The sequence below is a fragment of the Octopus sinensis genome, linkage group LG27 (genome assembly GCF_006345805.1).
Source record: "Octopus sinensis linkage group LG27, ASM634580v1, whole genome shotgun sequence".
Classification (NCBI taxonomy): Eukaryota; Metazoa; Mollusca; class Cephalopoda; order Octopoda; family Octopodidae; genus Octopus; species Octopus sinensis.
In genome coordinates, this window is record NC_043023.1 from 9,989,496 (window position 1) to 10,013,671 (window position 24,176).

Consider the following 24,176-nt stretch of genomic DNA (forward strand, 5'->3'; position numbering starts at 1 on the left):
TTTTTGCTGTGTATGGAGAGGGTGCCATGGCTGAAAGAACCGCTCGTGATTGGTATGCCAAGTTCAAAAATGGAAATTTTGACCTCAAAGATGCACCTCGTTCTGGCCGTCCAGTTGGGTTCAACGAAGAGCAATTAAACCAACTTTTACATGAAAATTCTCATCAAATGACAAGGGAATTGGCAGAGAAAATGGAATGCTCCCATACTGCTATAGAGAAGCATCTTCACTCGATGGGAAAGGTTCAGAAGTATGGAGCATGGTTTCTGCATGCTTTAAGTGACAACAACAAAAATCAACAAACCACAATCTTCGCTTGTTTGCTTACTCGTCACCACTCAACTCATGGACACAAGCAATGATTTCTTTACCGAATATAGTTACTAGCGACAAAAAATGGTACCTGTACATCAATATGAAGCAGCGTAAGGAATGGCTTAGCCCCGGTAAACAGGCGACACTGCTCGTAAAACAAGATCTTCATCCGCATGAAACGATGTTGTGCATATGGCGGGACTAGGAAGGGATTATCCATTACAAATTGCTTGAACGGAACCAAACGGTTAACACGGAACTCTATGTTCAACAGATGAAACGACCAAGGAAGCCATTCAAACACATGGTTGGAAAGTGCTGCCACACCCAACGTTCTCCTGATTTGGCACCAACGAATTTCCACCTCTTTCAAATGCTATGCACAGAGTTTCATTCAATTCTGATGCAGAATTGAGAGCTTGGTTGGATCAATTTTTCGAGTCGAAATCAGGTGATTTCTACCAACGAGGTATTGAAAATTTTGTTGAACGTTGGGAAGAAGTTGTAAATAACAAGGGTGTATACATTATTGATTAATTAGTTGTTATTTTTTATTAAACTTTTAAAAAAATTAAATTTAAAAACACTGTGGGAACTTAGTTGCCAACCCAATAGATAATGATGTAGTTAGATAATTTATGTTAGCAAGTTAGGCGCAGGAGTGGCTGTGTGGTAAGTAGCTTGCTAACCAACCACATGGTTCCGGGTTCAGTCCCACTGCGTGGCATCTTGGGCAAGTGTCTTCTGCTATAGCCCCGGGCCGACCAATGCCTTGTGAGTGGATTTGGTAGACGGAAACTGAAAGAAGCCCGTCGTATATATGTGTGTATGTGTATGTGTTTGTGTGTGTGTGTTTGTACCCCTAGCATTGCTTGACAACCGATGCTGGTGTGTTTACGTCCCCGTCACTTAGCGGTTCGGCAAAACAGACCGATAGAATAAGTACTAGGCTTACAAAGAATAAGTCCCGGGGTCGATTTGCTCGCTTAAAGGCGGTGCTCCAGCATGGCCGCAGTCAAATGACTGAAACAAGTAAAAGAGTAAAAGAGAGTAAGAGTAAGTTGTCATTACACACTGTTATGTCTTTTTTTCCCCTCTGTGGAAGCATTTAATTTTATACTAGCAGTATCGCCTGGCGTTGCTCAGGTTTGTTTCGACCCTTTAGAATTGGAATTTTTGAAAAGTAAATATTTTGCATTATGTAGATTGTTATTCTCTTTAAGTGAACATTTTTCTGGTTGAAATACACCGAAAAATGATGACACAACAGTAAAAAAAGCGTAAAAAAAAGGGATTTTCATAGAAAAAAAGCACCTTTTTGATGTAAATAATTTTTGGTGTTAACATGGTCCGATTAAAATTTTTTCTTCTACGGAATGAAAAGCAAGCCTTCTTCTATCATACTCTCAATTTTGGTCAACTTGCACCGCAGGGTCTCGGAGGAGATAGTGTTAGTTGAAGGCTACCAAACCTGCTATACACAGACAACTTCAGCTTTATATGTAGAGATAAGACATTTCTTTCAAAAAATTACTTTCAATATTGATACAATCAATCATCATCATTTAACATCCGCCTCCATTGCTGGCATGGGTTGGACAGTTTGACAGGAGCTGGCCAGGAGGAAGACTGCACCTGACTACTGTGTCTGTTTTGGCATGGTTTTTACACCTGGATGCCCTTCTGTAAAAACCATGCCTAAACTGACCTCACCTGTGCCGGTACTACATAAAAAACACTCAGGGTGGGCTTAGGAAGGGCATCCAACTATAAAAACCATGGCAAAACAAACACACAGGTGTGGTACAGTCTTCTGCCTGGTTTCATCACAATGATATGGTTTCTCACCTGTATGAATATTTACATGTCACTCTTCTGTATAATTATGTATGTGGATATATCTCTTTACTGCCCACAAGGGGCTAAACATAGAGGGGACAAACAAAGACAGACAAAGGGATTAAGTCGATTACATCGATCCCAGTAAGAAACTGGTACTTTATTTATCGACCCTGAAAGGATGAAAGACAAAGTCGACCTCGGCGGAATTTGAACTCAGAACGTAGCGACAGGCGAAATACCACTGAGCATCTCGCCCGGTGCGCTAATGTTTCTGCCAACTCACTGCCCTGCTTATTCTTTATTCTACAATATTCAATGCATGCATCAGTCTAGCGAGCTTGCAGAAACCGTTAGTACGCTGGTTCAAGTGCTTAGTGGATTTTGTCTGTCTTCACGTTCTAATTCCGCGGAGGTCGACTTTGCTTATATAATTATGCATGTGGATTATATCTCTTTACTGCCCACAAGGGGCTAAACATAGAGGGGACAAACAAGGACAGACAAACGGATTAAGTCGATTACATCGACCCCAGTGCGTAACTGGTACTTGATTTATCGACCCCGAAAGGATGAAAGGCAAAGTCGACCTCGGCGGAATTTGAACTCAAAACATAAAGGTAGACGAAATACCTATCTCTTTACTGCCCACAAGGGGCTAAACATAGAGGGGACAAACAAGGACAGACAAAGGGATTAAGTCGATTACATCGACCCCAGAGCGTAACTGGTACTTGATTTATCGACCCCGAAAGGATGAAAGGCAAAGTCGACCTCGGCGAAATTTGAACTCAGAACGTAGCGACAGGCGAAATACCGCTGAGCATTACGCCCGGTGTGCTAACGTTTCTGCCAGCTCGCCGCCAATTATGTATTGTGGATAGTAGGTTGTTGCTTTTGAGAGGATAATATACCACAGTTATCAGTCACAAGGTTTATCCTCTGTATGAATGAGTCTGTGTTTCGTTAAGAGACCTATTTGAGGGAATGACTCACCACAGGTACCACAGTGATGTGGTTTCTCTCCTGTATGAATGAGTTTGTGAGTAGCTAGGTGATCGACTTGGGAGAATGACTTATCACAGATATCACAGTGATGTGGTCTCTCTTCTGTATGAATGCGTTTGTGTCTAGTCAGCCCACTGCTTCCAGAGAAAGATTTACCACAGATATCACAGTGATATGGTTTATCTCCTGTATAAAGACGTTTATGCATAGTTAAGTTGTCCGTACGAGAGAAGGATTTATCATTCACATCACAGTGATATGGTTTCTCTTCTGTATGAATATAAACATGTATAGTCAGATTATCATTCTCAGGGAATGGTTGCTCAGAGGTATCACACTGATGTGGTTTCTCTCCCGAATGAATACGTTTATGCGTAGTTAAGTTACCCTTATGAGAGAAATATTTACCACAGATCTCACAACGATAAGGTTTTTCTCCTGTATGAATGCGTTTGTGTGTAGTTAAGATACCATTCTGAGAAAATGATTTCCCACAGACATCACAATGAAATGGTTTCTCCCCTGTATGAATGGATTTGTGTCTAATTAAGTGGCTTCCGACAGAGAATGATTTCCCACAGATATTGCAATCATATGGTTTTTCCCCTGTATGAATGTGTTTGTGTTCAGTCAGGCTGTTCCTTTGAGAGAATGATTTACCACAGATATCACAGAGAAACGGCTTCTCTCCAGTATGAATATGCTTGTGAATTATTAAGCTTTCTTTCTGGGAGAAAGACTTACCACAGATATCACAAGGGTACGGTCTCTCTCCTGTATGAATACGTTTGTGTATAGCTAAGTTGCCGTGGCCTGAAAACGATTTATCACAGATGTCACAGTGATACGGTTTGTCTCCTGTATGAATTCGTTTATGTATTGTTAAGCCACCTGTCTCTGAGAATGATTTATCACAGATATCACAGCGATATGGTTTCTCTCCTGTATGAATGCGTTTGTGTATAGTCAAGCTGCCTTTCTGAGAAAACGATTTACCACAGACATCACAGTGATATGGTTTCTCTCCTGTATGAATATATTTGTGAATATTGAAGTTACCCTTTTGAGAAAACGATTTTCCACAGATATCACAGTGATATGGCTTCTGTCCTGTATGAATGTATTTGTGTGTATTCAGGTTACCTTTTTGAGAAAATGACTTTCCACAGATATCACAAAAGTACAGCGGTTTTCCTATATCTTTTGGTATTTCATCAAGAGACTCATTGCCGTCAAACTGTGATTCACACTTAATATTGTCAACACACAATTTGTTTTCCATAATTTTTCTGATATTTTTCTTCCTTATGTTCATAAACTTTATTCCTAACAAATATTTGCTTTATTATATCTCCATCAATTGTGAACAAAGTCAGCATCTGAAAATGCTGCAAACCTCTTTGTAATCCAAGTTTATATATCCCAGGCATTGAAGTAACAACATTTTGTTAATAATCTCAGCCAGAGAAAGCAGTTCACAGTAGTCTCTCTCACAGAGATTTATAGAAACAGGATTATATCCATTTCTTTAATCTTGGTAAATGATGGCAAATCCATGGTTAAAACACTCTGTAAATTCTGATGACATTTGGTATTCTGAAATAAGAGAGAAACAATAATAAACTAAAGAATAGAGAAAAACATAGAAAAGATAAACAATAGATATAAACCTTTGCTTGAAAACCTAAAATTTACTTTTTAGTTTGTAAATAAAATTACATCATATAATCTTTATCTGTAGGTGCAGGAGTGGCTGTGTGGTTAGTAGCTTGCTTACCGACCACATGGTTCTGGGTTCAGTCCCACTGTGTGGCACCTTGGGCAAGTGTCTTTTGCTATAACCTTGTGAGTGGATATGGCAGACGAAAACTGAAAGAAGCCTGTCGTATGTGTGTTTGTCCCCCCCCCCCAACATAGCTTGACAACCGATGTTGGTGTGCTTACATCCCTGTAACTTAGTGGTTCGAACAAAGGGACAAATAGAATAAGTACTAGGCTTACAAAGAATAAGTCAATTTGTTCAACTAAAGGTGGTGCTCCAGCATGGCCTCAGTCAAATGACTGAAACAAATAAAAGTACATATATATATATATACATACACATACATATATATGTGTATATATATATATATATATAAATAGAGTAACTGGTAACATTATCTATTTTTTCCCCGTTAATTGTAAACAAGGGAAAAATACAAATATCTATTTATATATCGGGACCACTCTTCTTAAATAGAACCCTGGTTCTTATTCTATCAGTCCCTTTTAGTCGGCCACTAACTTAAGGGATGTAAGCAAGACAACACCCGTTGTCCAGCAAGACAGGAGAACAAAGACACACACAAACATATAAATGATGGACTTGCACGGTTTCTGTCTACCAAATTCACTCACAAGTGAGCTATGGCAGATGACACTTGGCCAAAGTGCCATGCGCCGGGATTGAACATGAAGCAACATGGTTGCAAAGCCAGCTTCTTAACCACACAGACAGGCCAGTCAAACTTTTAAAGCTAGCACTTCATTTATTGAATATCATCATCATCGTTTAACGTCCGCTTTCCATGCTAGCATGGGTTGGACGGTTCAACTGGGGTCTGGGAAGCCCGAAGGCTGCACCAGGCCAGTCAGATCTGGCAATGTTTCTACAGCTGGATGCCCTTCCTAACGCCAACCACTCCGTGAGTGTAGTGGGTGCTTTTTATGTGCCACCGACACAGGTGCCTGACGAGGCTGGCGAACAGCCACACTCGGATGGTGTTTGTTACGTGCCACCAGCACGGAGGCCAGTCGATGCAGTACTGGCGACGGCCACGTTCGGATGGTTTTCTTATGTACTTAAAATTCAATTTAGACGTTTAAAAGAATAAAATAAAATCGACAGGAAATAACCTGTGATATCCCATAATTTCTTAAAGCGACCAGATGAGATCCCTTAATTTTATTAATAGATCTCCCTCATTATGTTGCATCCACAGATACCTACTTGGGATCTTTTCGGTTTGAACGGCTGTTTTTTCTAGCAGTGTCATATGAAACTGTCACCCATAATTATGACCCTAGTATCGATCCATTGCATTTCAATCTGTTTTAGGGTTAGGGTTAGGGGTGGGGGAAGGATATCTTTTTTCTTCACAAATGTAAATAAACCCAATCTGTTTCTTAAACGAGGGACATATTCGTACGGCACAGAATGTTTTCACCTCAATAGACGTCATTGATTGGTTGAAATTGCAGAAATTGAAGAAAAAACAACAACAAATATCTTACAAACATATAGAATTTTCTCAATAAAGCCCGAGAGAAAAAGATGTTTTATAAACACATTCTACCAGTATACGAAGTTTAAAAGTGTTTAGTTACGTGGAAATTATTTTAAAAAACTGCCGGTCAAACCGAAAAGATCCAAATATCTTACAAACTATAGAATTTTCTAAATAAAGCCAAGAGAAAAAGATGTTTTATAAACATATTCTACCAGTATACGAAGTTTAAAAGTGTTTAGTTACGTGGAAATTATTTTAAAAAACTGCCGGTCAAACCGAAAAGGTCCAAAATATAAAATAAAATCAACAGGAAATAACGACAGTGATATCCCATAATTTCTCAAAGCGACCTGGTGAGATCCTTTAATTTTATTAATAGATCTCCCTCATTATGTTGTATCCACAGATACCTACTTGTAGCAGTATAGTACATTCTAGTGATAACTTATTTCAGAAATAGCTGTAACAGGATGAGAGTTCAGGAACCCTGGAGGGGTGTCCGATCTCTCATCATGTTACAATTGGTACCGTGTGACATAGCTAAGCCTCGCGGTCGCATCCCTAACGGAATAGGATAAGCCATAATACAATTTATACAAAACAGAATATAAATGAATGACGAACAAGCCGTACCAGTGTTTTGTATAAATTGTATTATGTATTTCTTTACTGCCCACAAGGGGCTAAACATAGAGGGGACAAACAAGGACAGAAAAAGGAATTAAGTCGATTACATCGACTCCAGTGGGAAACTGGTACTTTATTTATCGACCCCGAAAGGATGAAAGGCAAAGTCGACCTCGGCGGAATTTGAACTCAGAACGTAACGACAGACGAAATACCTATTTCTTTACTGCCCACAAGGGGCTAAACACAGAGGGGACAAACAAGGGCAGACAAAGGAATTAAGTCGATTACATCGACCCCAGTGGGAAACTGGTACTTTATTTATCGACCCCGAAAGGATGAAAGGCAAAGTCGACCTCGGCGGAATTTGAACTCAGAACGTAACGACAGACGAAATACCTATTTCTTTACTACCCACAAGGGGCTAAACATAGAGGGGACAAACAAAGACAGACAAAGGAATTAAGTCGATTACATCGACTCCAGTGGGAAACTGGTACTTCGTTTATCGACCCCGAAAGGATGAAAGGCAAAGTCGACCTCGGCGGAATTTGAACTCAGGACGTAACGACAGACGAAATACGGCTACGCATTTCGCCCGGCGTGCTAACGCTTCTGCCAGTTCGCCGCCCTAAACTGTATAAACTGTATTATGGCTTATCCTATTTCGTTAGGGATGTGACCGTGAGGATTAATTACCTATGTCACCAGCCTCCTCGCATACGGTCATATTCCTACATAGCCTAGCGACGAACATTACTGTAAAGGCAATTCCGTGGCTCGTATATCGATGCTTCATAGCCACTATGATTACATATGAGCAAGGTAATAACCCCGCAGGACTAATTAATTAATCAAATTATAATTCACTTATTACTATACTTCAGTGAAGACAGTAAAGGTTACATACAGTAAAGATTACATTATTCTCTGCAATCAAACTAATTAATTAAGTGAGTGGTTAATTACCCAGAACTGGATAAAGGACTTGCATTTCTCCATAAATTCCTGATTTCTGTTTCACGTCTCCAAGTCTTTGTCTAGCCATCATTTCAATGTACGAAGTATGTTAATAAAAAAACCGACGCGAAAGAACGAAACGTACTAAGAAAGAACCCGGTAGCTGTCTTTTATAGAATCCACATTCTTTGTATATTTCCTTTTGAGAAATGCGTTTAAACTAAGATGTTACATTTTTTTTGTGTGTGTGCGTGTGTCCGAAAATATTTGTAACCAGATCAATATTTCGTTCGTCTTCACTGTAAAACCATATGCGAGTTACGCAAATTTTTGTTGTACCTTCCGAAGAAGTAAAAATGCTAAACAGTCCTTGAAAATTTCAAAATTCCATTATTTTTTACATTTCAAGCAAAACTTGGGCATTTCTGCTACATTTAACAGTGTGTTCTTATGTTTCAGATATTTCCATGAATATAAGACATATAAACATTTATCTAGTAGCGTAGATACGAAGACGCTAATTAAATTTCGTTCTTTGTATTTCCGAGTCGTTTTTTATAGCTTTCTGTTGTCAAATTTTAGCCCAACTCGATTAGATGGAATTTAGTGTAATTAAAGATATTTCACTGAAAACACTGGTTTATATAGCAATAACAGGTAAGATATATGACACATATTATTTAGTAAAACTAAGATGTACTTTGGGAATTGAAAACCTTTTGATGTTGCTAATCAGAGATCGATATTAATTCTATTGTCCAAAACTGTCTGAAATTAATAATTAAACAAATTTAATCAAATACAAGACAATCAACAACATATATTTATTATTCTAGATCATTCTCTTAATTACCAGGTATGAATAATAATCCAAAAGGTACACATGGAAATATAGTTAAGAAAAAGTAACTAAAATAAAATTACATAGGCGCAGGAGTGGCTGTGTGGTAAGTAGCTTGCTAGCCAACCACATGGTTCCGGGTTCAGTCCCACTGCGTGGCATCTTGGGCGAGTGTCTTCTGCTATAGCCCCGGGCCGACCAATGCCTTGTGAGTGGATTTGGTAGACGGAAACTGAAAGAAGCCTGTCGTATATATGTATATATATATATATGCGTGTGTGTTTGTCCCCCTAGCATTGCTTGACAACCGATGCTGGTGTGTTTATGTCCCCGTCACTTAGCGGTTCGGCAAAAGAGACCGATAGAATAAGTACTAGGCTTACAAAGATTGGGGTCGATTTGCTCGACTAAAGGCGGTACTCCAGCATGGCCGCAGTTAAATGACTGAAACAAGTAAAAGAGTAAGGAGTATATATAAAATATTTTCTACTCTATGCACAAGGCCCGAAATTTGGGGAAGGGAGCCAGTCGATTAGATCGACCCAGTACGCAGCTGGTACTTAATTTACTGAGCCCGAAAAGAGATGAAAGGCGAAGTCGATCTCGGCCGAATTTGAACTCAGAACGTAACGGCAGACGAGATACTGCTAAGCATTTCACCCGGTATGCTAACGTTTCTTATTTCTTTATGGTCCACAAGGGGCTAAACATAGAGGGGACAAACAAGGACAGACAGACAGATGGATTAAGTCGATTATATCGACCCCAGTGGGTTACTGGTACTTAATTTGTCAACCTGAAAGGATGAAAGGCAAAGTCGACCTTGGCGGAATTTGAACTCAGAACGTAGCGGCAGACGAGATACTTATTTCTTTACTACCCACAAGGGGTTAAACACAGAGGGGACAAACAAGGACAGACAAACGGATTAAGTTGATTATATCGATCCCAGTGCGTAACTGGTACTTATTTAATCGACCCCGAAAGGATGAAAGGCAAAGTCGACCTCGGCGGAATTTGAACTCACAACGTAACGGCAGACGAGATACCACTAAGCATTTCACCCGGCGTGCTAACGTTTCTTATTCTTTACTACCCAAAAGGGGCTAAACATAGAGGGGACAAACAAGGACAGACAGACGAATTAAGTCGATTATATCGACCCCAGTGCGTAACTGGTACTTATTTAATCGACCCCGAAAGGATGAAAGGCAAAGTTGACCTCTAAACATTTCGCCGTGTGTGCTAACGTTTCTTATTTCTTTACTACCCAAAAGGGGCTAAACATAGAGGGGACAAACAAGGACAGACAGAGAATAAGTCGATTATATCGACCCCAGTGCGTAACTGGTACTTATTAATCGACCCGAAAGGATGAAAGGCAAAGTTGACCTCTAAACATTTCGCCCGGTGTGCTAACGTTTCTTATTCTTTACTACCCAAAAGGGGCTAAACATAGAGGGGACAAACAAGGACAGACAGACGAATTAAGTCGATTATATCGACCCCAGTGCGTAACTGGTACTTATTTAATCGACCCCGAAAGGATGAAAGGCAAGTTGACCTCTAAACATTTCGCCCGGTGTGCTAAGTTTCTTATTTCTTTACTACCCAAAAGGGGCTAAACATAGAGGGGACAAACAAGGACAGACAGACGAATTAAGTCGATTATATCGACCCCAGTGCGTAACTGGTACTTATTTAATCGACCCCGAAAGGATGAAAGGCAAAGTTGACCTCTAAACATTTCGCCCGGTGTGCTAACGTTTCTTATTTCTTTACTACCCAAAAGGGGCTAAACATAGAGGGGACAAACAAGGACAGACAGACGAATTAAGTCGATTATATCGACCCCAGTGCGTAACTGGTACTTATTTAATCGACCCCGAAAGGATGAAAGGCAAAGTTGACCTCTAAACATTTCGCCCGGTGTGCTAACGTTTCTTATTTCTTTACTACCCAAAAGGGGCTAAACATAGAGGGGACAAACAAGGACAGACAGACGAATTAAGTCGATTATATCGACCCCAGTGCGTAACTGGTACTTATTTAATCGACCCCGAAAGGATGAAAGGCAAAGTTGACCTCTACATTTCGCCCGGTATGCTAACGTTTGTGTGTTGTGCTCTTGAGCAAGACACTTTATTTCACGTTGCTTCAGTTCACTCAGCTGTAGAAATGAGTTATGTCACTGGTACCAAGCTGTATTGGCCTTTGTCTGTCCCACGGATAACATCAGTGGCATGGAGAGTGGGAAGGGTGGTATGCATGGGCAATAAAACAACTTTGCCTGGACTTGTGCCTTGGACGGTGACTTTCTAGGTACAACTCCATGACTGAATGGTGTTTTTTCCTCTTCACTTTAATAAACACACACACACATCTTCAAAAATGCCAAAATGTAAAGAGCGTTGGGTAAGTTCATTTATTCAAGTAAAGTGCTTATATCTGTAGTTTTTCTTTATCGAAATGCTGCAAAATTTCCTCTGTTGTATCTTTGCATTTTAAGTATACTCTTTTTTTTTTCATTTTTATTCTTTTACTTGTTCCTGCCATTTCACTGTGGACATGCTGGAGCACCGCCTTTAGTCAATCAAATCGACCCCAGGACTTATTCTTTTGTAAGCCAAGTTCTTATTCTATCGGTCTCTTTTGCCGAACCGCTAAGTGACGGGGACGTAAACACACCAGCATCAGTTGTCAAGAGATGTTGGGGGGACAAACACACACACACACACACATATATATATATACATATATACGACGGGCTTCTTTCAGTTTCCGTCTACCAAATCCACTCACAAGGCATTGGTCGGCCCGAGGCTATAGTAGAAGACACTTGCCCAAGGTGCCATGCAGTGGGACTGAACCCGGAACCATGTGGTTGGTAAGCAAGCTACTTACCACACAGCCACTCCTACGCCTATGTATCCTCAATATCTTATATTCTTGTTTCTCTATCATTTCAGAACATCAGAAACAGCAAAGAATTGTTTCCGTCAGAGACATTGTCAACATCCATCTTCTTAGAAGAACCAAAGAAAAATCTTTATAAAGACCATATATAGAACAACACTGTTTATCTAAATCCATGGTGACTTCCTGGTAACATCTCTTTAGAACTGAGATAAATATCAGCAATTGTCTTCAATTCCTGAAAAGTTCACAAACTGATTTTGGATCCTAATTTCTCTTTTCCATTTCATATGATTTATACGAAATCATTTCTCATACTTATTTTGAAATTGGAAGAATTTATAAAAAGGTTTGCAGCATCTTCAGATATCACCAAAGGTCAGAGTTGAGGGAGATTTAATATCGAGAAGATTTGGGGAGGAATCTTTATATATAAAAGTGAAGTTGTGTGTCTGTCTCCTACGATTTAGATTCCTAACTACTCCCAAAATTTGCGGTGCAGTTTAACCAAATATCTTATAGTCGTGATTCATATCGAGCCCTTCTGGGTATTAGCGCGTGTCTACGATGAGTCTACGATTTTAAAAATAATTTACCATCATTTTTTTCCATTTTTAATGCATTTTTTTTTGCTATTTTTTGGCTATAACTCTCTAAAAATGCTTATATAGTTATTTCCCTTACAAACCCGAGCAACGCCAGGCGATACTGCTAGTAAAATATAAAACCAAAAAGAGAATCGTTTGTATGTTGTTGTAGGAAAAGGAAAATTATGGAAAATGAGTCAAGTGAGAATGAGGTTAAAAGTGAAATACTGAAGACAGACTTTTCTGAGGATGTAAAGAATGAAAAGGGTAAAAAAGCACACCATTGTGACATCTGTGGTAAATCCTTTTCTACAAGTAGCAGCCTTACTAAACATAAGGTTGTACACACAGGGGAAAAACCATATCAGTGTGATATCTGTGGTAAATCATTCTCTCACAGTAGCAACTTGTCTAAACACAAATCCATTCATACAGGAGAGAAGCCGTATCACTGTGATGTCTGTGGTAAATCATTTAATCAAAGTGATAAATTAACTTACCACATACGAATTCATACAGGAGAAAAGCCATATGTCTGTGATGTCTGCGGTAAATCATTCGCTGTTAATAGTTCCTTAACTAGACACAAACTTATTCATACAATGGAAGACTCATACCATTCTGATAAACCATTCTCCCGCGGTGACAGTTTTGCTAAACTCATGCACATTCGTGCAGGAGAAAAACAACATCACTGTGATATCTGCGGTAAATCGTTCTTTAAAGGTAACGACTTAAAAAGACACAAATGCGTCCATACAGGGGAGAAGCCTTATCAATGTGACATCTGTGAGAAATCATTCTCTCAAAAAATTTGCTTAACTTAGCACGAATATCTTCATACAGGAGAGAAGCCATATCACTGTGATATCTGTGGGAAATCATTCTCTCAAAATACTGGTTTAACTATACACAAACGCACTCATACAGGGGAAAAACCATATCATTGTGATATCTGTGGTAAGTCTTTCTCAAAAGTGCCCTAACTTCTCATAAAAATACTCATACAAAAGATCAATATTATTTGACTGTGGCCATGCATGTGGTAAAGCATTGTCTAATGTCTGTTGCTTGACCCAACACAAGGGCCTCCATGCTGTTGAGAAACCATATCGCTGTGATATCTGTGATAAATCATTCTCTCAAAGTAGCGGTTTGAGTAAACACAAGCACATTCATACAGGATGAAAGTTATATCACTACAATGTCTGTGGTTGGTCTTTCTCTGAAAATGGTGACTTAACTAGACCCAAACTTATTCATAAAGGAGGGCCATTACGTCACTGCAATATTAGATTAATTAATCTTTAACCCTTTTGATACCAACCCGGCTGAAACCACCTCTGGCTCTGAGTACAAATGTCTTGTTTTCATAAGTTTTGAATTAAAATCTCCCACCAAACCTTAGTCACAATTTATGTTCCTAACACTAGCTTAATGATAACTAAGTTATTTTACTAAATTCTTTGTTATATTTAAAATTAATTGAAAGAAATACAGAGCATCTCAAAATAAATACAGTAACGAAAGGTTTAATGGAAGCCAATTAACTTAACACAAATACATTGAAACAGGAGTAAAACCTTATCACACTGACATTTGTGGTAGATCTATAAGGACACAGGAAATGTGTCAAGGCCGACAGGAAGCGTCGGTGCTTCCTAGAGCTAAACAGCGGTAGTGTAATTCCCTTACAGGACTGTCACGTACAGTTGACAGTACACATCCACTCTATCGCCCAACCACCGTACATATCTCTATGAGATATTTAGAAATTTAATATTTCTGGTTTCTTTCATGCATATATATTAACTATTCATACAAGGAACCAAACTTTATCACTGTGATGTCTATGGTGAATCATCTGCTGGACCTGGTCACTTAACTAAACTCAAGCATATTCATACAGGGGTGAAAGAATATTGTGACATCCGTGGTGTTCATGAGATAAATCTTTATCTCATGAATTACATTAACTACTCACAAACACTCACACAAGGGAAAAACGTTATCACTGAGATCTGTGATGAATCCTTCACTGAAACTGATCAATTACTAAAGTAAAGCTCATTTATATAGGACTGAAGCTACATCATTGTGATATCTGTGATAAATCATTCTGTCAAAGGAGTCACTTGACTCAACACAAACCTACACATACAGGAGAAAAGCCATATCATTGTGATATCTGTGGTACATCATTCTCTCAAAGTAGTAGCTTAACAACACTCAATCAACAGAACGGCCTGCTTGTCTAATTAACATGCAACTGACTGAGTACTCCACAGACACACATACCCTTCATATAGTTTTATTTTTATTTATTTATGCACCCTTTTCAAGCCTAGCCAAGCTCATGGGCCCTGTTTCCATGGCATATGTGTTCCCCTCAGCTGGACGGGATGCCAGTCCATCGCAGCATTATTCAAGAAACAGGAAGAAAGAGTGAGTGAAAGTTGGTCATCACAGGAATACAAAACACAAAATGGCTGACCGTTAGTAAGGAGAGACACACAAATAAGAAAGATGAAAGCAAAGGACCACTGATGCGGTCACAGAAGTGTGACGAAAGAACTCTGGCCGAAATAAGATTAGGATTAATGTAAAAAATAAATAACACTGAAGCAAAGAAACACCAAATATATGGTGCATGTGTTTTTATTGGCTAAACTGGCAAAATGACCATTCTGAAATACAACAATATCTGTTTCAACACACGATTTCACATCAAAAATCTTGCAAAACAAATATATAAACGTATATATATATATATGTATATATATATATATATATTATATATATATATATTATATATATATATACATATATATATATATATATATCACGTGACCGACCAGTCCATCAGATGTAGTTACACATCGCTGGTCACAATGCGTTCACATTGTTTTAGCCTTTGAATGACACCACCCCGCTGGCTAAGCGAGCAGGCCAACAGAAGAAAGAGTGGTGAAAGAGTACAGCAGGGATCACCACCCCCTGCCGGAGCCTCGTGGAGCTTTTAGGTGTTTTCGCTCAATAAACATACACAACTGGGAATCAAAACTGCGAGTCTGCTGCCCTAATCACTGGTTATATTAATCTCTCTCTATATAAACGGCAGTTTGTCTGTGCGTGTTTCTGTGTGTCTGTTTGCTTGTACCCTCACCCTAACCATGGCTTTCAACCGATTCTGATGAAACTTGACACACGCATAGCCCAATGTCATAATTCAAAACTAACGCAGCGAAAATTTTGAAAAGTTCCCCCAGTTCTGAAAAAAATCGATAAATTCGACATGGGGTCGAGAATCAGGAATACGAACCACAAACTGTCTAGGGGACGCAACTCTACCTTTTTTAAATCTCAAAAACAAATTTACCATCATTTTTTTCCATTTTTTTGCTATTTTTTGGCTATAACTCTCTAAAAATGCTTTATAGTTATTTCCCTTACAACCCGAGCAACGCCGGGCGATACTGCTAGTACATACATATATTCATGTGTGTGTGTGTGTGTTTTATGTTGTATGTCTCGTTTCTCTGGGGTTTTTTCGTTGTTCAAAAAAAGTTTGTTTTTATGTTTTCGTTTCTCATTGTGTTCAAGGTATTTTTTTATGTCCTGTACCCATATAAGCATGTCTGTATATAACGGGAAGCTTTATGAAAATAGACAAAAGACGAAGGCAGGTGGAAAACAAACGAACAATTGTATTAGTATGGCGCTCAGGAAATATAAATAAAACAAGTCTTTAACGTTTCGAGCCTACGCTCTTCAACAGAAAGATACACAGAGAGAAAAAAAACACAGAAAGAAGGAGAGAAAAAAAATGCATGCAGTAGCTAACGAATCAACATGGCGGTACATATATGTCTGTATATATGCATATATTATATATTACTAGCAGTATCGCCCGGCGTTGCTCAGGTTTGTAAGGGAAATAACTATAAAGCATTTTTAGAGAGTTATAGCCAAAAAATAGCAAAAAAATGGAAAAAAAATTATGGTAAATTTTTTTGAGTTAAAAAAGGTGGAGTTGCGTCCCCTAGACGGTCTGTGGTTTTTGTTTCTGATTCTCGACCCCATGTCGAATTTATCGATTTTTTTCAGAACTGGGGGAACTTTTCAAAATTTTCGCTGCGTTAGTTTTGAATTATGACATTGGGCTATGTGTGTGTCAAGTTTCATCAGAATCGGTTGAAAGCTGTGGTTAGGGTGAGGGTACAACCTGACAGACACACAGAAACACGCAGACAGACAAACTGCCGTTTATATAGAGAGAGATTTATATTATATGATTGAATGCCACGCGTTCCAAGTAAGTATATATATATATATATATATATTATATATATATATTAAATTAGAGATAAAACCACTATTAGGCAAATCAAACAGTGAAAAACATAAACCAAAACATAGAAATAAAATTAATTAATATAATATACAAAATATATTAAATATAAAATTCAAAATTTAAATTTAAAGTTAAAATTAAAAATTTTTTTTAATCATTAATTCATACTTATAAACTTTTATATATATATATATATATATATATATATATTGATAAAACGGTAAGATAACAAAAGAAAGAAAGAGACCTCAATATTATGTAAATAGAGGAAATTTATCTATACAATATGTTACTTTACTCGGTAGTCAAGATAAAACTCTGAGTTTCAGATGCCGAAGTGGAAATCCACAACACCATCTCTTCGGTTATCTGGCTATTTTCTAAATAGCCAGATAACCGAAGAGATGGTGTTGTGGATTTCCACTTCGGCATCTGAAACTCAGAGTTAGCCAGATAACCGAAGAGATGGTGTTGTGGATTTCCACTTCGGCATCTGAAACTCAGAGTTTTATCTTGACTACCGAGTAATGTAACATATTGTATAGATATATATATATATATATATATATATATATATATAATAAAAAATAAGAGTGAAAAAATTGGATATTAATTTAATAATAACATCAATTTAACACCAAGTGGTTTAGCGCATAAAAACCTGGGATACAGTAAAAATTAATACACAAATATAAGAGAGTGTCCACTATGTGGTCGCTCTAGCGCTAGAAATAGATCCGCAATGGTCTCAACCACCAAGAATTGTTCCCAAGGAGAATTAGCACAACTATATATATATATATTTTATTATTATTATTATTATCATTATCATCATATTATTACATGATCAAACGCCAAGCGTTCCAAGTAAATATATATATATATATATATATATATAGAGAGAGAGAGAGAGAATGATGCTTATAAACAAACAAAACTGTTTGGGTTTGATATACAAAATATAAATGCATGCATATATGTAAATAGTGGGAAAGAAAGAACTGGAAAATTTCAGACAATGAATATTTAAGTATAAACATTTAGATATTTCTGTACCAACAGAGCAAACTTACAGTACAAAGATAGAAAATTAAAGGGGAGAAGGTACAGTGTTATAAGTTCAATTGCCCTTTCTGGGGGCTTGGAGTTACTCCACTGCGTTCACCAAAATATGCAATCAGTAATGGAAGTAAATAAACTTTGGACAGATCCAGCCTCCATCTTCAGAGATGAGAGATAAAAGTCTAATCTAGATCTGGCTTGTTTTTGTTTTGTTTTTTTGTTTTTTTGTTTTTGGTTGTTGTTTTTTTTTGTTTTTTCTTTAATTGCTAGTAATTAGCTGAATATTGTTAATCAAACTGAAAAAGATGCTCAAAGGTGTTCTCAGTCACTGCTGTGGGAAGAATGATACAATATCTCGGTCTAGATAATATCTTTTATTTATTTTTTTTTGTACTTTCACTATCATTATCATCATCATCCTCATCATTCAGCATCCGCTTTCCATACTGCCATGGGCTGGATACGGTTTGACATGGAGCTGTTTACACTCCAAATGTTTGTTATGACATGGGTGTATGACGTTCGTTGAAGAGAGAAGACGTGTTTCAACGTGTTATAAGCCTATTCTCCTGTCTCAGACACTTGGGATGTGACCGGCTCTGTTGCTGCTGGAGTTTTTGTGAGGTTTATCTTTACAAATATTTAACTTCAGTCTTGCTGTACCTACACCAAGTGGTTACCAATTTACCAATGTGTCTTCTTTATGTAAATAACGAAATAAAGTGTCATATTTTCTAAGGTTGCTTTCTTGTTCCTGACGCCGGTAGTTTTTGGAAACAAAGAAGGAAATTGTGTTGCACCCAAACAGGGCAAAAGACCCAACCTGTTCCAGACAGTTCCTTTACAGTGGTGACCCCGAGTCTCGTGTTTCAACGTGTTATCAGCCTATTCTCCTGTCCCCGACACTTGGGATGTGACCGGCTCTGTTGCTGCTGGAGTTGTGAGGTTTATCTTTACAAATGTTCAACTTCAGTCTTGCTGTACCTACACCAAGTGGTTACCAATTTACCAACGTGTCTTCTTTATGTAAATAACGAAATAAAGTGTCATATTTTCTAAGGTTGCTTCTTGTTCCTGACGCCGGTAGTTTTTGGAAACAAAGAAGGAAATTGTGTTGCACCCAAACAGGGCAAAAGACCCAACCTGTTCCAGACAGTTCCTTTACAGGTGTGTTTACACAGCACCAGCTCAGGTGCTTTCTATGTGGCACTTACACCTGAAAGGACACACCTGTATGGTGGAAAACAAAGATTTTACTTAGCTTGTTACATCTTATGAAGTATACTTCTGAAAAAAATCATTTACCAGAAGTCGGGCATGGCTGTGTGGTTAGGGAGCTTGCATCCTAGCTATGTGGTTTCGGGTTCAGTCCCACTGCGTGGCACTTTGGGCAAGTGTCTTCTACTGTAGCCCCGAGTCGACCGAAGCTTTGTGATTGAATTCGGCAGGCGGAAGTTACTGCCGTGTGTGTATATGTGCGTGTAGGTGCTTGTGCCTCTCCGAAAGAGAGAGAGGGATCACAGTGGTGTGAGGGCGCAATGGCCCAATGGTTAGGGTAGCAGACTCGCAGTTGTAGGATCATGGTTTCAATTCCCAGACCGGTCGTTGTGAGTGTTTATTGAGCAAAAACACCTAAAAACACTGAAGGCGATGAGCTGGCAGAAACGTTAGCACGCCGGGCGAAATGCTTAGTGGTATTTCGTCTGTCGTTACGTTCCGAGTTCAAATTCCGCCAAGGTCGACTTTGCCTTTCATCCTTTCGGGGTCGATAAATCAAGTACCAGTTACGCACTGGGGTCGATGTAATCAACTTAATCACTCTGTCTGTCCTTGTTTGTCCCCTCTATGTTTAGCCCCTTGTGGGTAGTAACGAAATATATATATAGCCCAGTGATTAGGGCAGTGGACTCACGGTTGTAGGATCGCGATTTCGATTCCCAGACCGGGCGTTGTGAGTGTTTATTGAGCGAAAACACCTAAAGCTCCACAAGGCTCCGGCAGGTGGGGGTGGCGATCCCTACTGTACTCTTTTGCCGCAACTTTCTCTCTCTCTTTCTTCTGTTGGCCTGCTCACTTAGCCACGGGGTGGTGGCGTCATTTGAAGGCTAAAACAATGCGAAGCGCATTGTGACCAGCGATGTGTAGCAACATCTGATAGCCTGGTCGGTCACGTGAAGATGATGATGATATATATATAGCCCAGTGGTTAGGGCAGCAGACTCGTGGTTGTAGGATTGCGGTTTCAATTCCCAGACCGGTCGTTGTGAGTGTTTATTGAGCGAAAACACCTAAAGCTCCATGAGGCTCCTGCAGGTGGGGGTGGCGATCCCTGCTGTACTCTTTCACCACAACTTTCTCTCTCTCTTTCTTCTGTTGGCCTGCTCACTTAGCCAGCGGGGTGGCGTCATTTGAAGGCTAAAACAATGCGAAGCGCATTGTGACAGCGATGTGTAGCAACATCTGATAGCCTGGTCGGTCACAGTGATATTTGCGATGAAGTTTCCTGTATGTGACGATATTCGTGTCCTGTCAACTGATATTTATATAAGAATGATTCACCACAGGTATTGCAATGATATGTCTTCTCCCCTGTATGAATCCGTTTGTGTACATGTAAGTTACCTTTTTGAGAGAATGATTTTCCACAGACATCACAGTAATATGGCCTCTCAAATGTATGATCTGATTTCTGAAATTTTAAACTTTTCAAAGAGAATGGCTTATCACAGATATCACAATGAAACGGTTTCTCTTCTGGGTGGGTATCTTTGTGTCTTCTTAAATCACTTGCTTGAAAAAATGATTCATAACAGATATTGCATTGGTATGGCATCTCTCCACTATGAGTGGATTCGTGAATTTTGAAATGATGTTCCTGAGAAAACAATAAACCACAAATATCACAATGAAATGGCTTCTCTCCTGTATGAATACATTTGTGACTAATTAATAGGCGAGAATCAGAAAACGATCTGTCACAGATGTCACAACGATATGGTTTTTCTGTATCAGTACACTGGTGTTCATTTAGAAGGCCAATTTCACAGAATGATTTACCACAGGTAACACAGCCGTAGGGTTTCTCTTTTGAGTGAGTTTCTATGTGACTCCTTAATTGATAACTTTGAGAGAATGATATACCACAGATATCACAGACATATGGCTTCTCTCCTGTATGAATATGTTTGTGACTAATTAATAGGCAAGAATCAGAAAACGATCTGTCACAGATGTCACAACGATATGGTTTTTCTGTATCAGTACACTGGTGTTCATTAGAAGGCCAATTTCACAGAATGATTTACCACAGGTAACACAGCCGTAGGGTTCTCTTTTGAGTGAGTTCTATGTGACTCCTTAATTGATAACTTTGAGAGAATGACATACCACAGATATCACAGACATATGGCTTCTCTCCTGTATGAATACGCTTATGAGTTCGTAAGTGTTGCCTTTGAGAGAACTCTGCCCGACAGATGTTACAACAATATCGCTTCTCCCCTTTATGAATGGGTCTGTGTTTAGTTAATTGGACAGAATTGGAGAAGGATTTACCACAGATATCACAACAAAGTCGTTTGTGTCTAGCTAAGGCACCTTTCAGAGAGAACGACTTTCCACATGTGTCGCAATGGTATGGCTTCTCTCCTGAATGAATACGGCTGTGAGAAACTAAGTTCTCTTCCTGGACGAATGATATGCCACAGATTTTGCAGAGAAACGGTTTCTGTGTTGCATGAATAATTTTATGGATAGTTAACTCCTGTTGATGAGAGAATACTTTATTACAAATGTCACACAGAAATGGTGAATCTGTTATCGCATTCAGCATCTCTTCCATTATAATTTACCCTTTTTATGACCTTCACATTAATTTCTCATCACAATATTCACATAGCTTTCTTGTTTTTGCTTATATGTTATATTTGTTACAAATATCGGATCTGTTCTGTTTGAACGGCAGTTTTTTCTAGCCGTGTCATATGAAATTGTCACCCATAATTATGACCCTAGTATCGATAAAGGGCCTGATGGAGAAATGATCATTATGCCAATGTCATCTGATATTCTGAAATAAAAGAGAAAGAAAATGGTAAGATATAGAAGATACTTAAACAGCAGAGACACAACAGTGGACATTATATTACTTTTCTATAATAATAATATAGACACAGAAATGGTTATGTGGTTAAGAAGTTCCCTTTCTGGTCACGTGGTTTCAGGTTCAGTCCCACTGCATGGCACCTTGAGTGTCTTCTAATTTAGACCCAGAACAACCAGAACCTTGTGAGTGGATTTGTTAGATCAAAACTGAAAGCAGCTTGTGGGATATTTTCCTTTTGAAGGCCAGATTTCAACACAATTTCTAGTTAACTAAACACTTTAAAACTTCATATACTGGTAGACTGTGTCAAAAGAAAACATTATTTCTACTTGGCTTTCTTGATAAATTTGTAATTCGCTTGTTTAACGCAGTTTCATTTTTCGAATTTTAACCAATGAATCGCCTCTATTTGAGCTGAAATCATTTGCTGCGTCTAAAAACTGAGACAACATCCTGTAACTAACCCTAACCCTCACCCTCCCCCAAAACCTAACCCTAAATTTTTTTTTCTTAATTGTTAAATTAATTTAATTGTTACGCGTGTAAAAAAAACTAAAGCAATGGAAAATAATTTAAACAATTAACATACAAAATAATTCTATAATTTTTATACACACGCTTTCCGTACATATACAGAAAGCGTGTGTTACAGAAAGCGTGTGTATAAAATTATAGAATTATTTTGTATGTTAATTGTTTAAATTATTTTCCATTGCTTTAGTTTTTTTTACACGCGTAACAATTAAATTAATTAACAATTAAGAAAAAAAAATTTAGGGTTAGGGTTAGGGGGAGGGAGAGGGTTAGTTACAGGATGTTGTCTCAGTTTTAGACGCAGCAAATGATTTTAGCTCAAAAGAGAGCATAGGATTGGTTAAAATTCGAAAAATTAAACTATGTTGAACAAACGAATTACAAATTTATCAAGAAAGCCAAGAGAAAAAAATGTTTTATTTTGACACATTCTACCAGTATACGAAGTTTAAACGTGTTTAGTTAACTAGAAATTGTGTTGAAAACTGCCGTTCAAAAGGAAAAGATCCAAAAAATGTTTTATTTTGACACATTCTACCCAGTAAACGATGTTTAAAAGTGTTTAGTTAACTAGAAATTGTGTTGAAATCTGGCCTTCAAAAGGAAAAGATCCCAGCTTGTTCTGCCTAGGCCATGTAAGAGTACCCATGTGGTGTAACATAAAGGCACCTGTGTGATATCATGTAAAAGTACTTGAGCAGTGCCATATATAAAGTGCCCTAAAAAGGTAAACTGTATGACGCATGTGTGTGAACAGCCATGCTACATGGCAGTGAAACATGGGCCATGACTGCTAAGGACATGCGTTGGCTTGCAAGAAATGAAGCTAATATGCTCTGCTGGATGTGTAATGCCAGTGTGCATAATGTCAGAGTGTAAGCGCCCTGAGAGAAAAGTTGGACATAAGAAGCATCAAATGTGGTGTGCAAGAGAGACGACTGCACTGGTATGGTTATGTGTTGTGTATGGATGAGGACAGCTATGTGAAAAAGTGTCACACCCTAGCAGTAGAGGGAACCTGTGGAAGAGGTAGACCCAGGAAGACCTGAGATGAGGTGGTGAAGCACGACCTTTGAATATTGGGTCTCATGCACGTAAAAAGCACCATCTGAATGTGGCTGATGCCAGCGCCGCCTTGACTGGCTTCTGTGCCAGTGGCACGTAAAAAGCACCATCCGTCCATGGCCGTTGCCAGCCTCGCCTGGCACCTGTGCCGGTGGCACATAAAAAGCACCATCCGAATTGTGGCCGATGCCAGCGCTACCTTGAGTGGCCTCCGTGCCGGTGGCACGTAAAATGCACCAATCCGATCATGGCCGTTGCCAGCCTCGCCTTGCACCTGTGCAAGTGGCACGTAAAAAGCACCCACTACACTCATGGAGTGGTTGGCGTTAGGAAGGGCATCCAGCTGTAGAAACACTGCCAGATCAGACTGGAGCCTGGTGCAGCCTTCTGGCTTCCCAGACCCCGATTGAACCATCCAACCCATGCTAGCATGGAAAACGGACGTTAAACGATGATGATGATGATGATGATGCAGGTGATGATGAGTTTCCAAGACCTTTGGAGATAAGTTGTGCTTGAGAAGACCCAGCAAGCCAAGTGAAACCATAGCTGTGGCCTATGCCAGTGTACAATAACTGGCCCTTTAAGGGTACCCTTCAATCATTGGGCAATAAACTGTGCTTCTGAAGACCTGTTGAGTCAAGTGAAGTCGTTGTTGTGGCCAATGCGTGTCACCTTGGGCAAGTGTCTTCTG

At 38.9% G+C, this 24,176-nt stretch overlaps 1 protein-coding gene and 1 long non-coding RNA gene across 4 annotated transcripts; one reads left to right on the forward strand and one right to left on the reverse strand.

Moving 5' to 3' along the window:
* Nucleotides 1–2,906: 2,906 nt before the first annotated feature.
* LOC118768194 (zinc finger protein 271-like) lies at nt 2,907–21,706 on the reverse strand. Of its 3 annotated transcripts, none has more exons than XM_036514236.1 (2): nt 21,505–21,706; nt 2,907–4,182 (listed from the first exon to the last, which is right to left on the reverse strand). In XM_036514236.1, exons 1-2 carry the CDS (start codon nt 21,617–21,619, stop codon nt 3,077–3,079), a joined length of 1,221 nt encoding a protein of 406 aa, XP_036370129.1. In that variant the 5' UTR covers nt 21,620–21,706; the 3' UTR covers nt 2,907–3,076. The 3 variants fall into 3 exon arrangements, with proteins under 3 accessions (XP_036370129.1, XP_036370127.1, XP_036370128.1); XM_036514234.1 differs by lacking the exon at nt 21,505–21,706 and adding an exon at nt 8,028–8,265 and having other exon boundaries at nt 2,907–4,740; XM_036514235.1 differs by lacking the exon at nt 21,505–21,706 and adding an exon at nt 8,028–8,265 and having other exon boundaries at nt 2,907–4,758.
* On the forward strand, nt 8,603–12,199 carry LOC118768240. Its single transcript, XR_005004069.1, has 2 exons — nt 8,603–8,675; nt 11,829–12,199. It is a non-coding gene; the product is annotated as an uncharacterized LOC118768240 (long non-coding RNA).
* Nucleotides 21,707–24,176: the final 2,470 nt, after the last annotated feature.

What these genes read in the sequence shown, in the direction of transcription:
- LOC118768194 (XM_036514234.1), bottom strand. Translation starts at nt 4,477, where the DNA reads ATGAACATAAGGAAGAAAAATATCAGAAAAATTATGGAAAACAAATTG.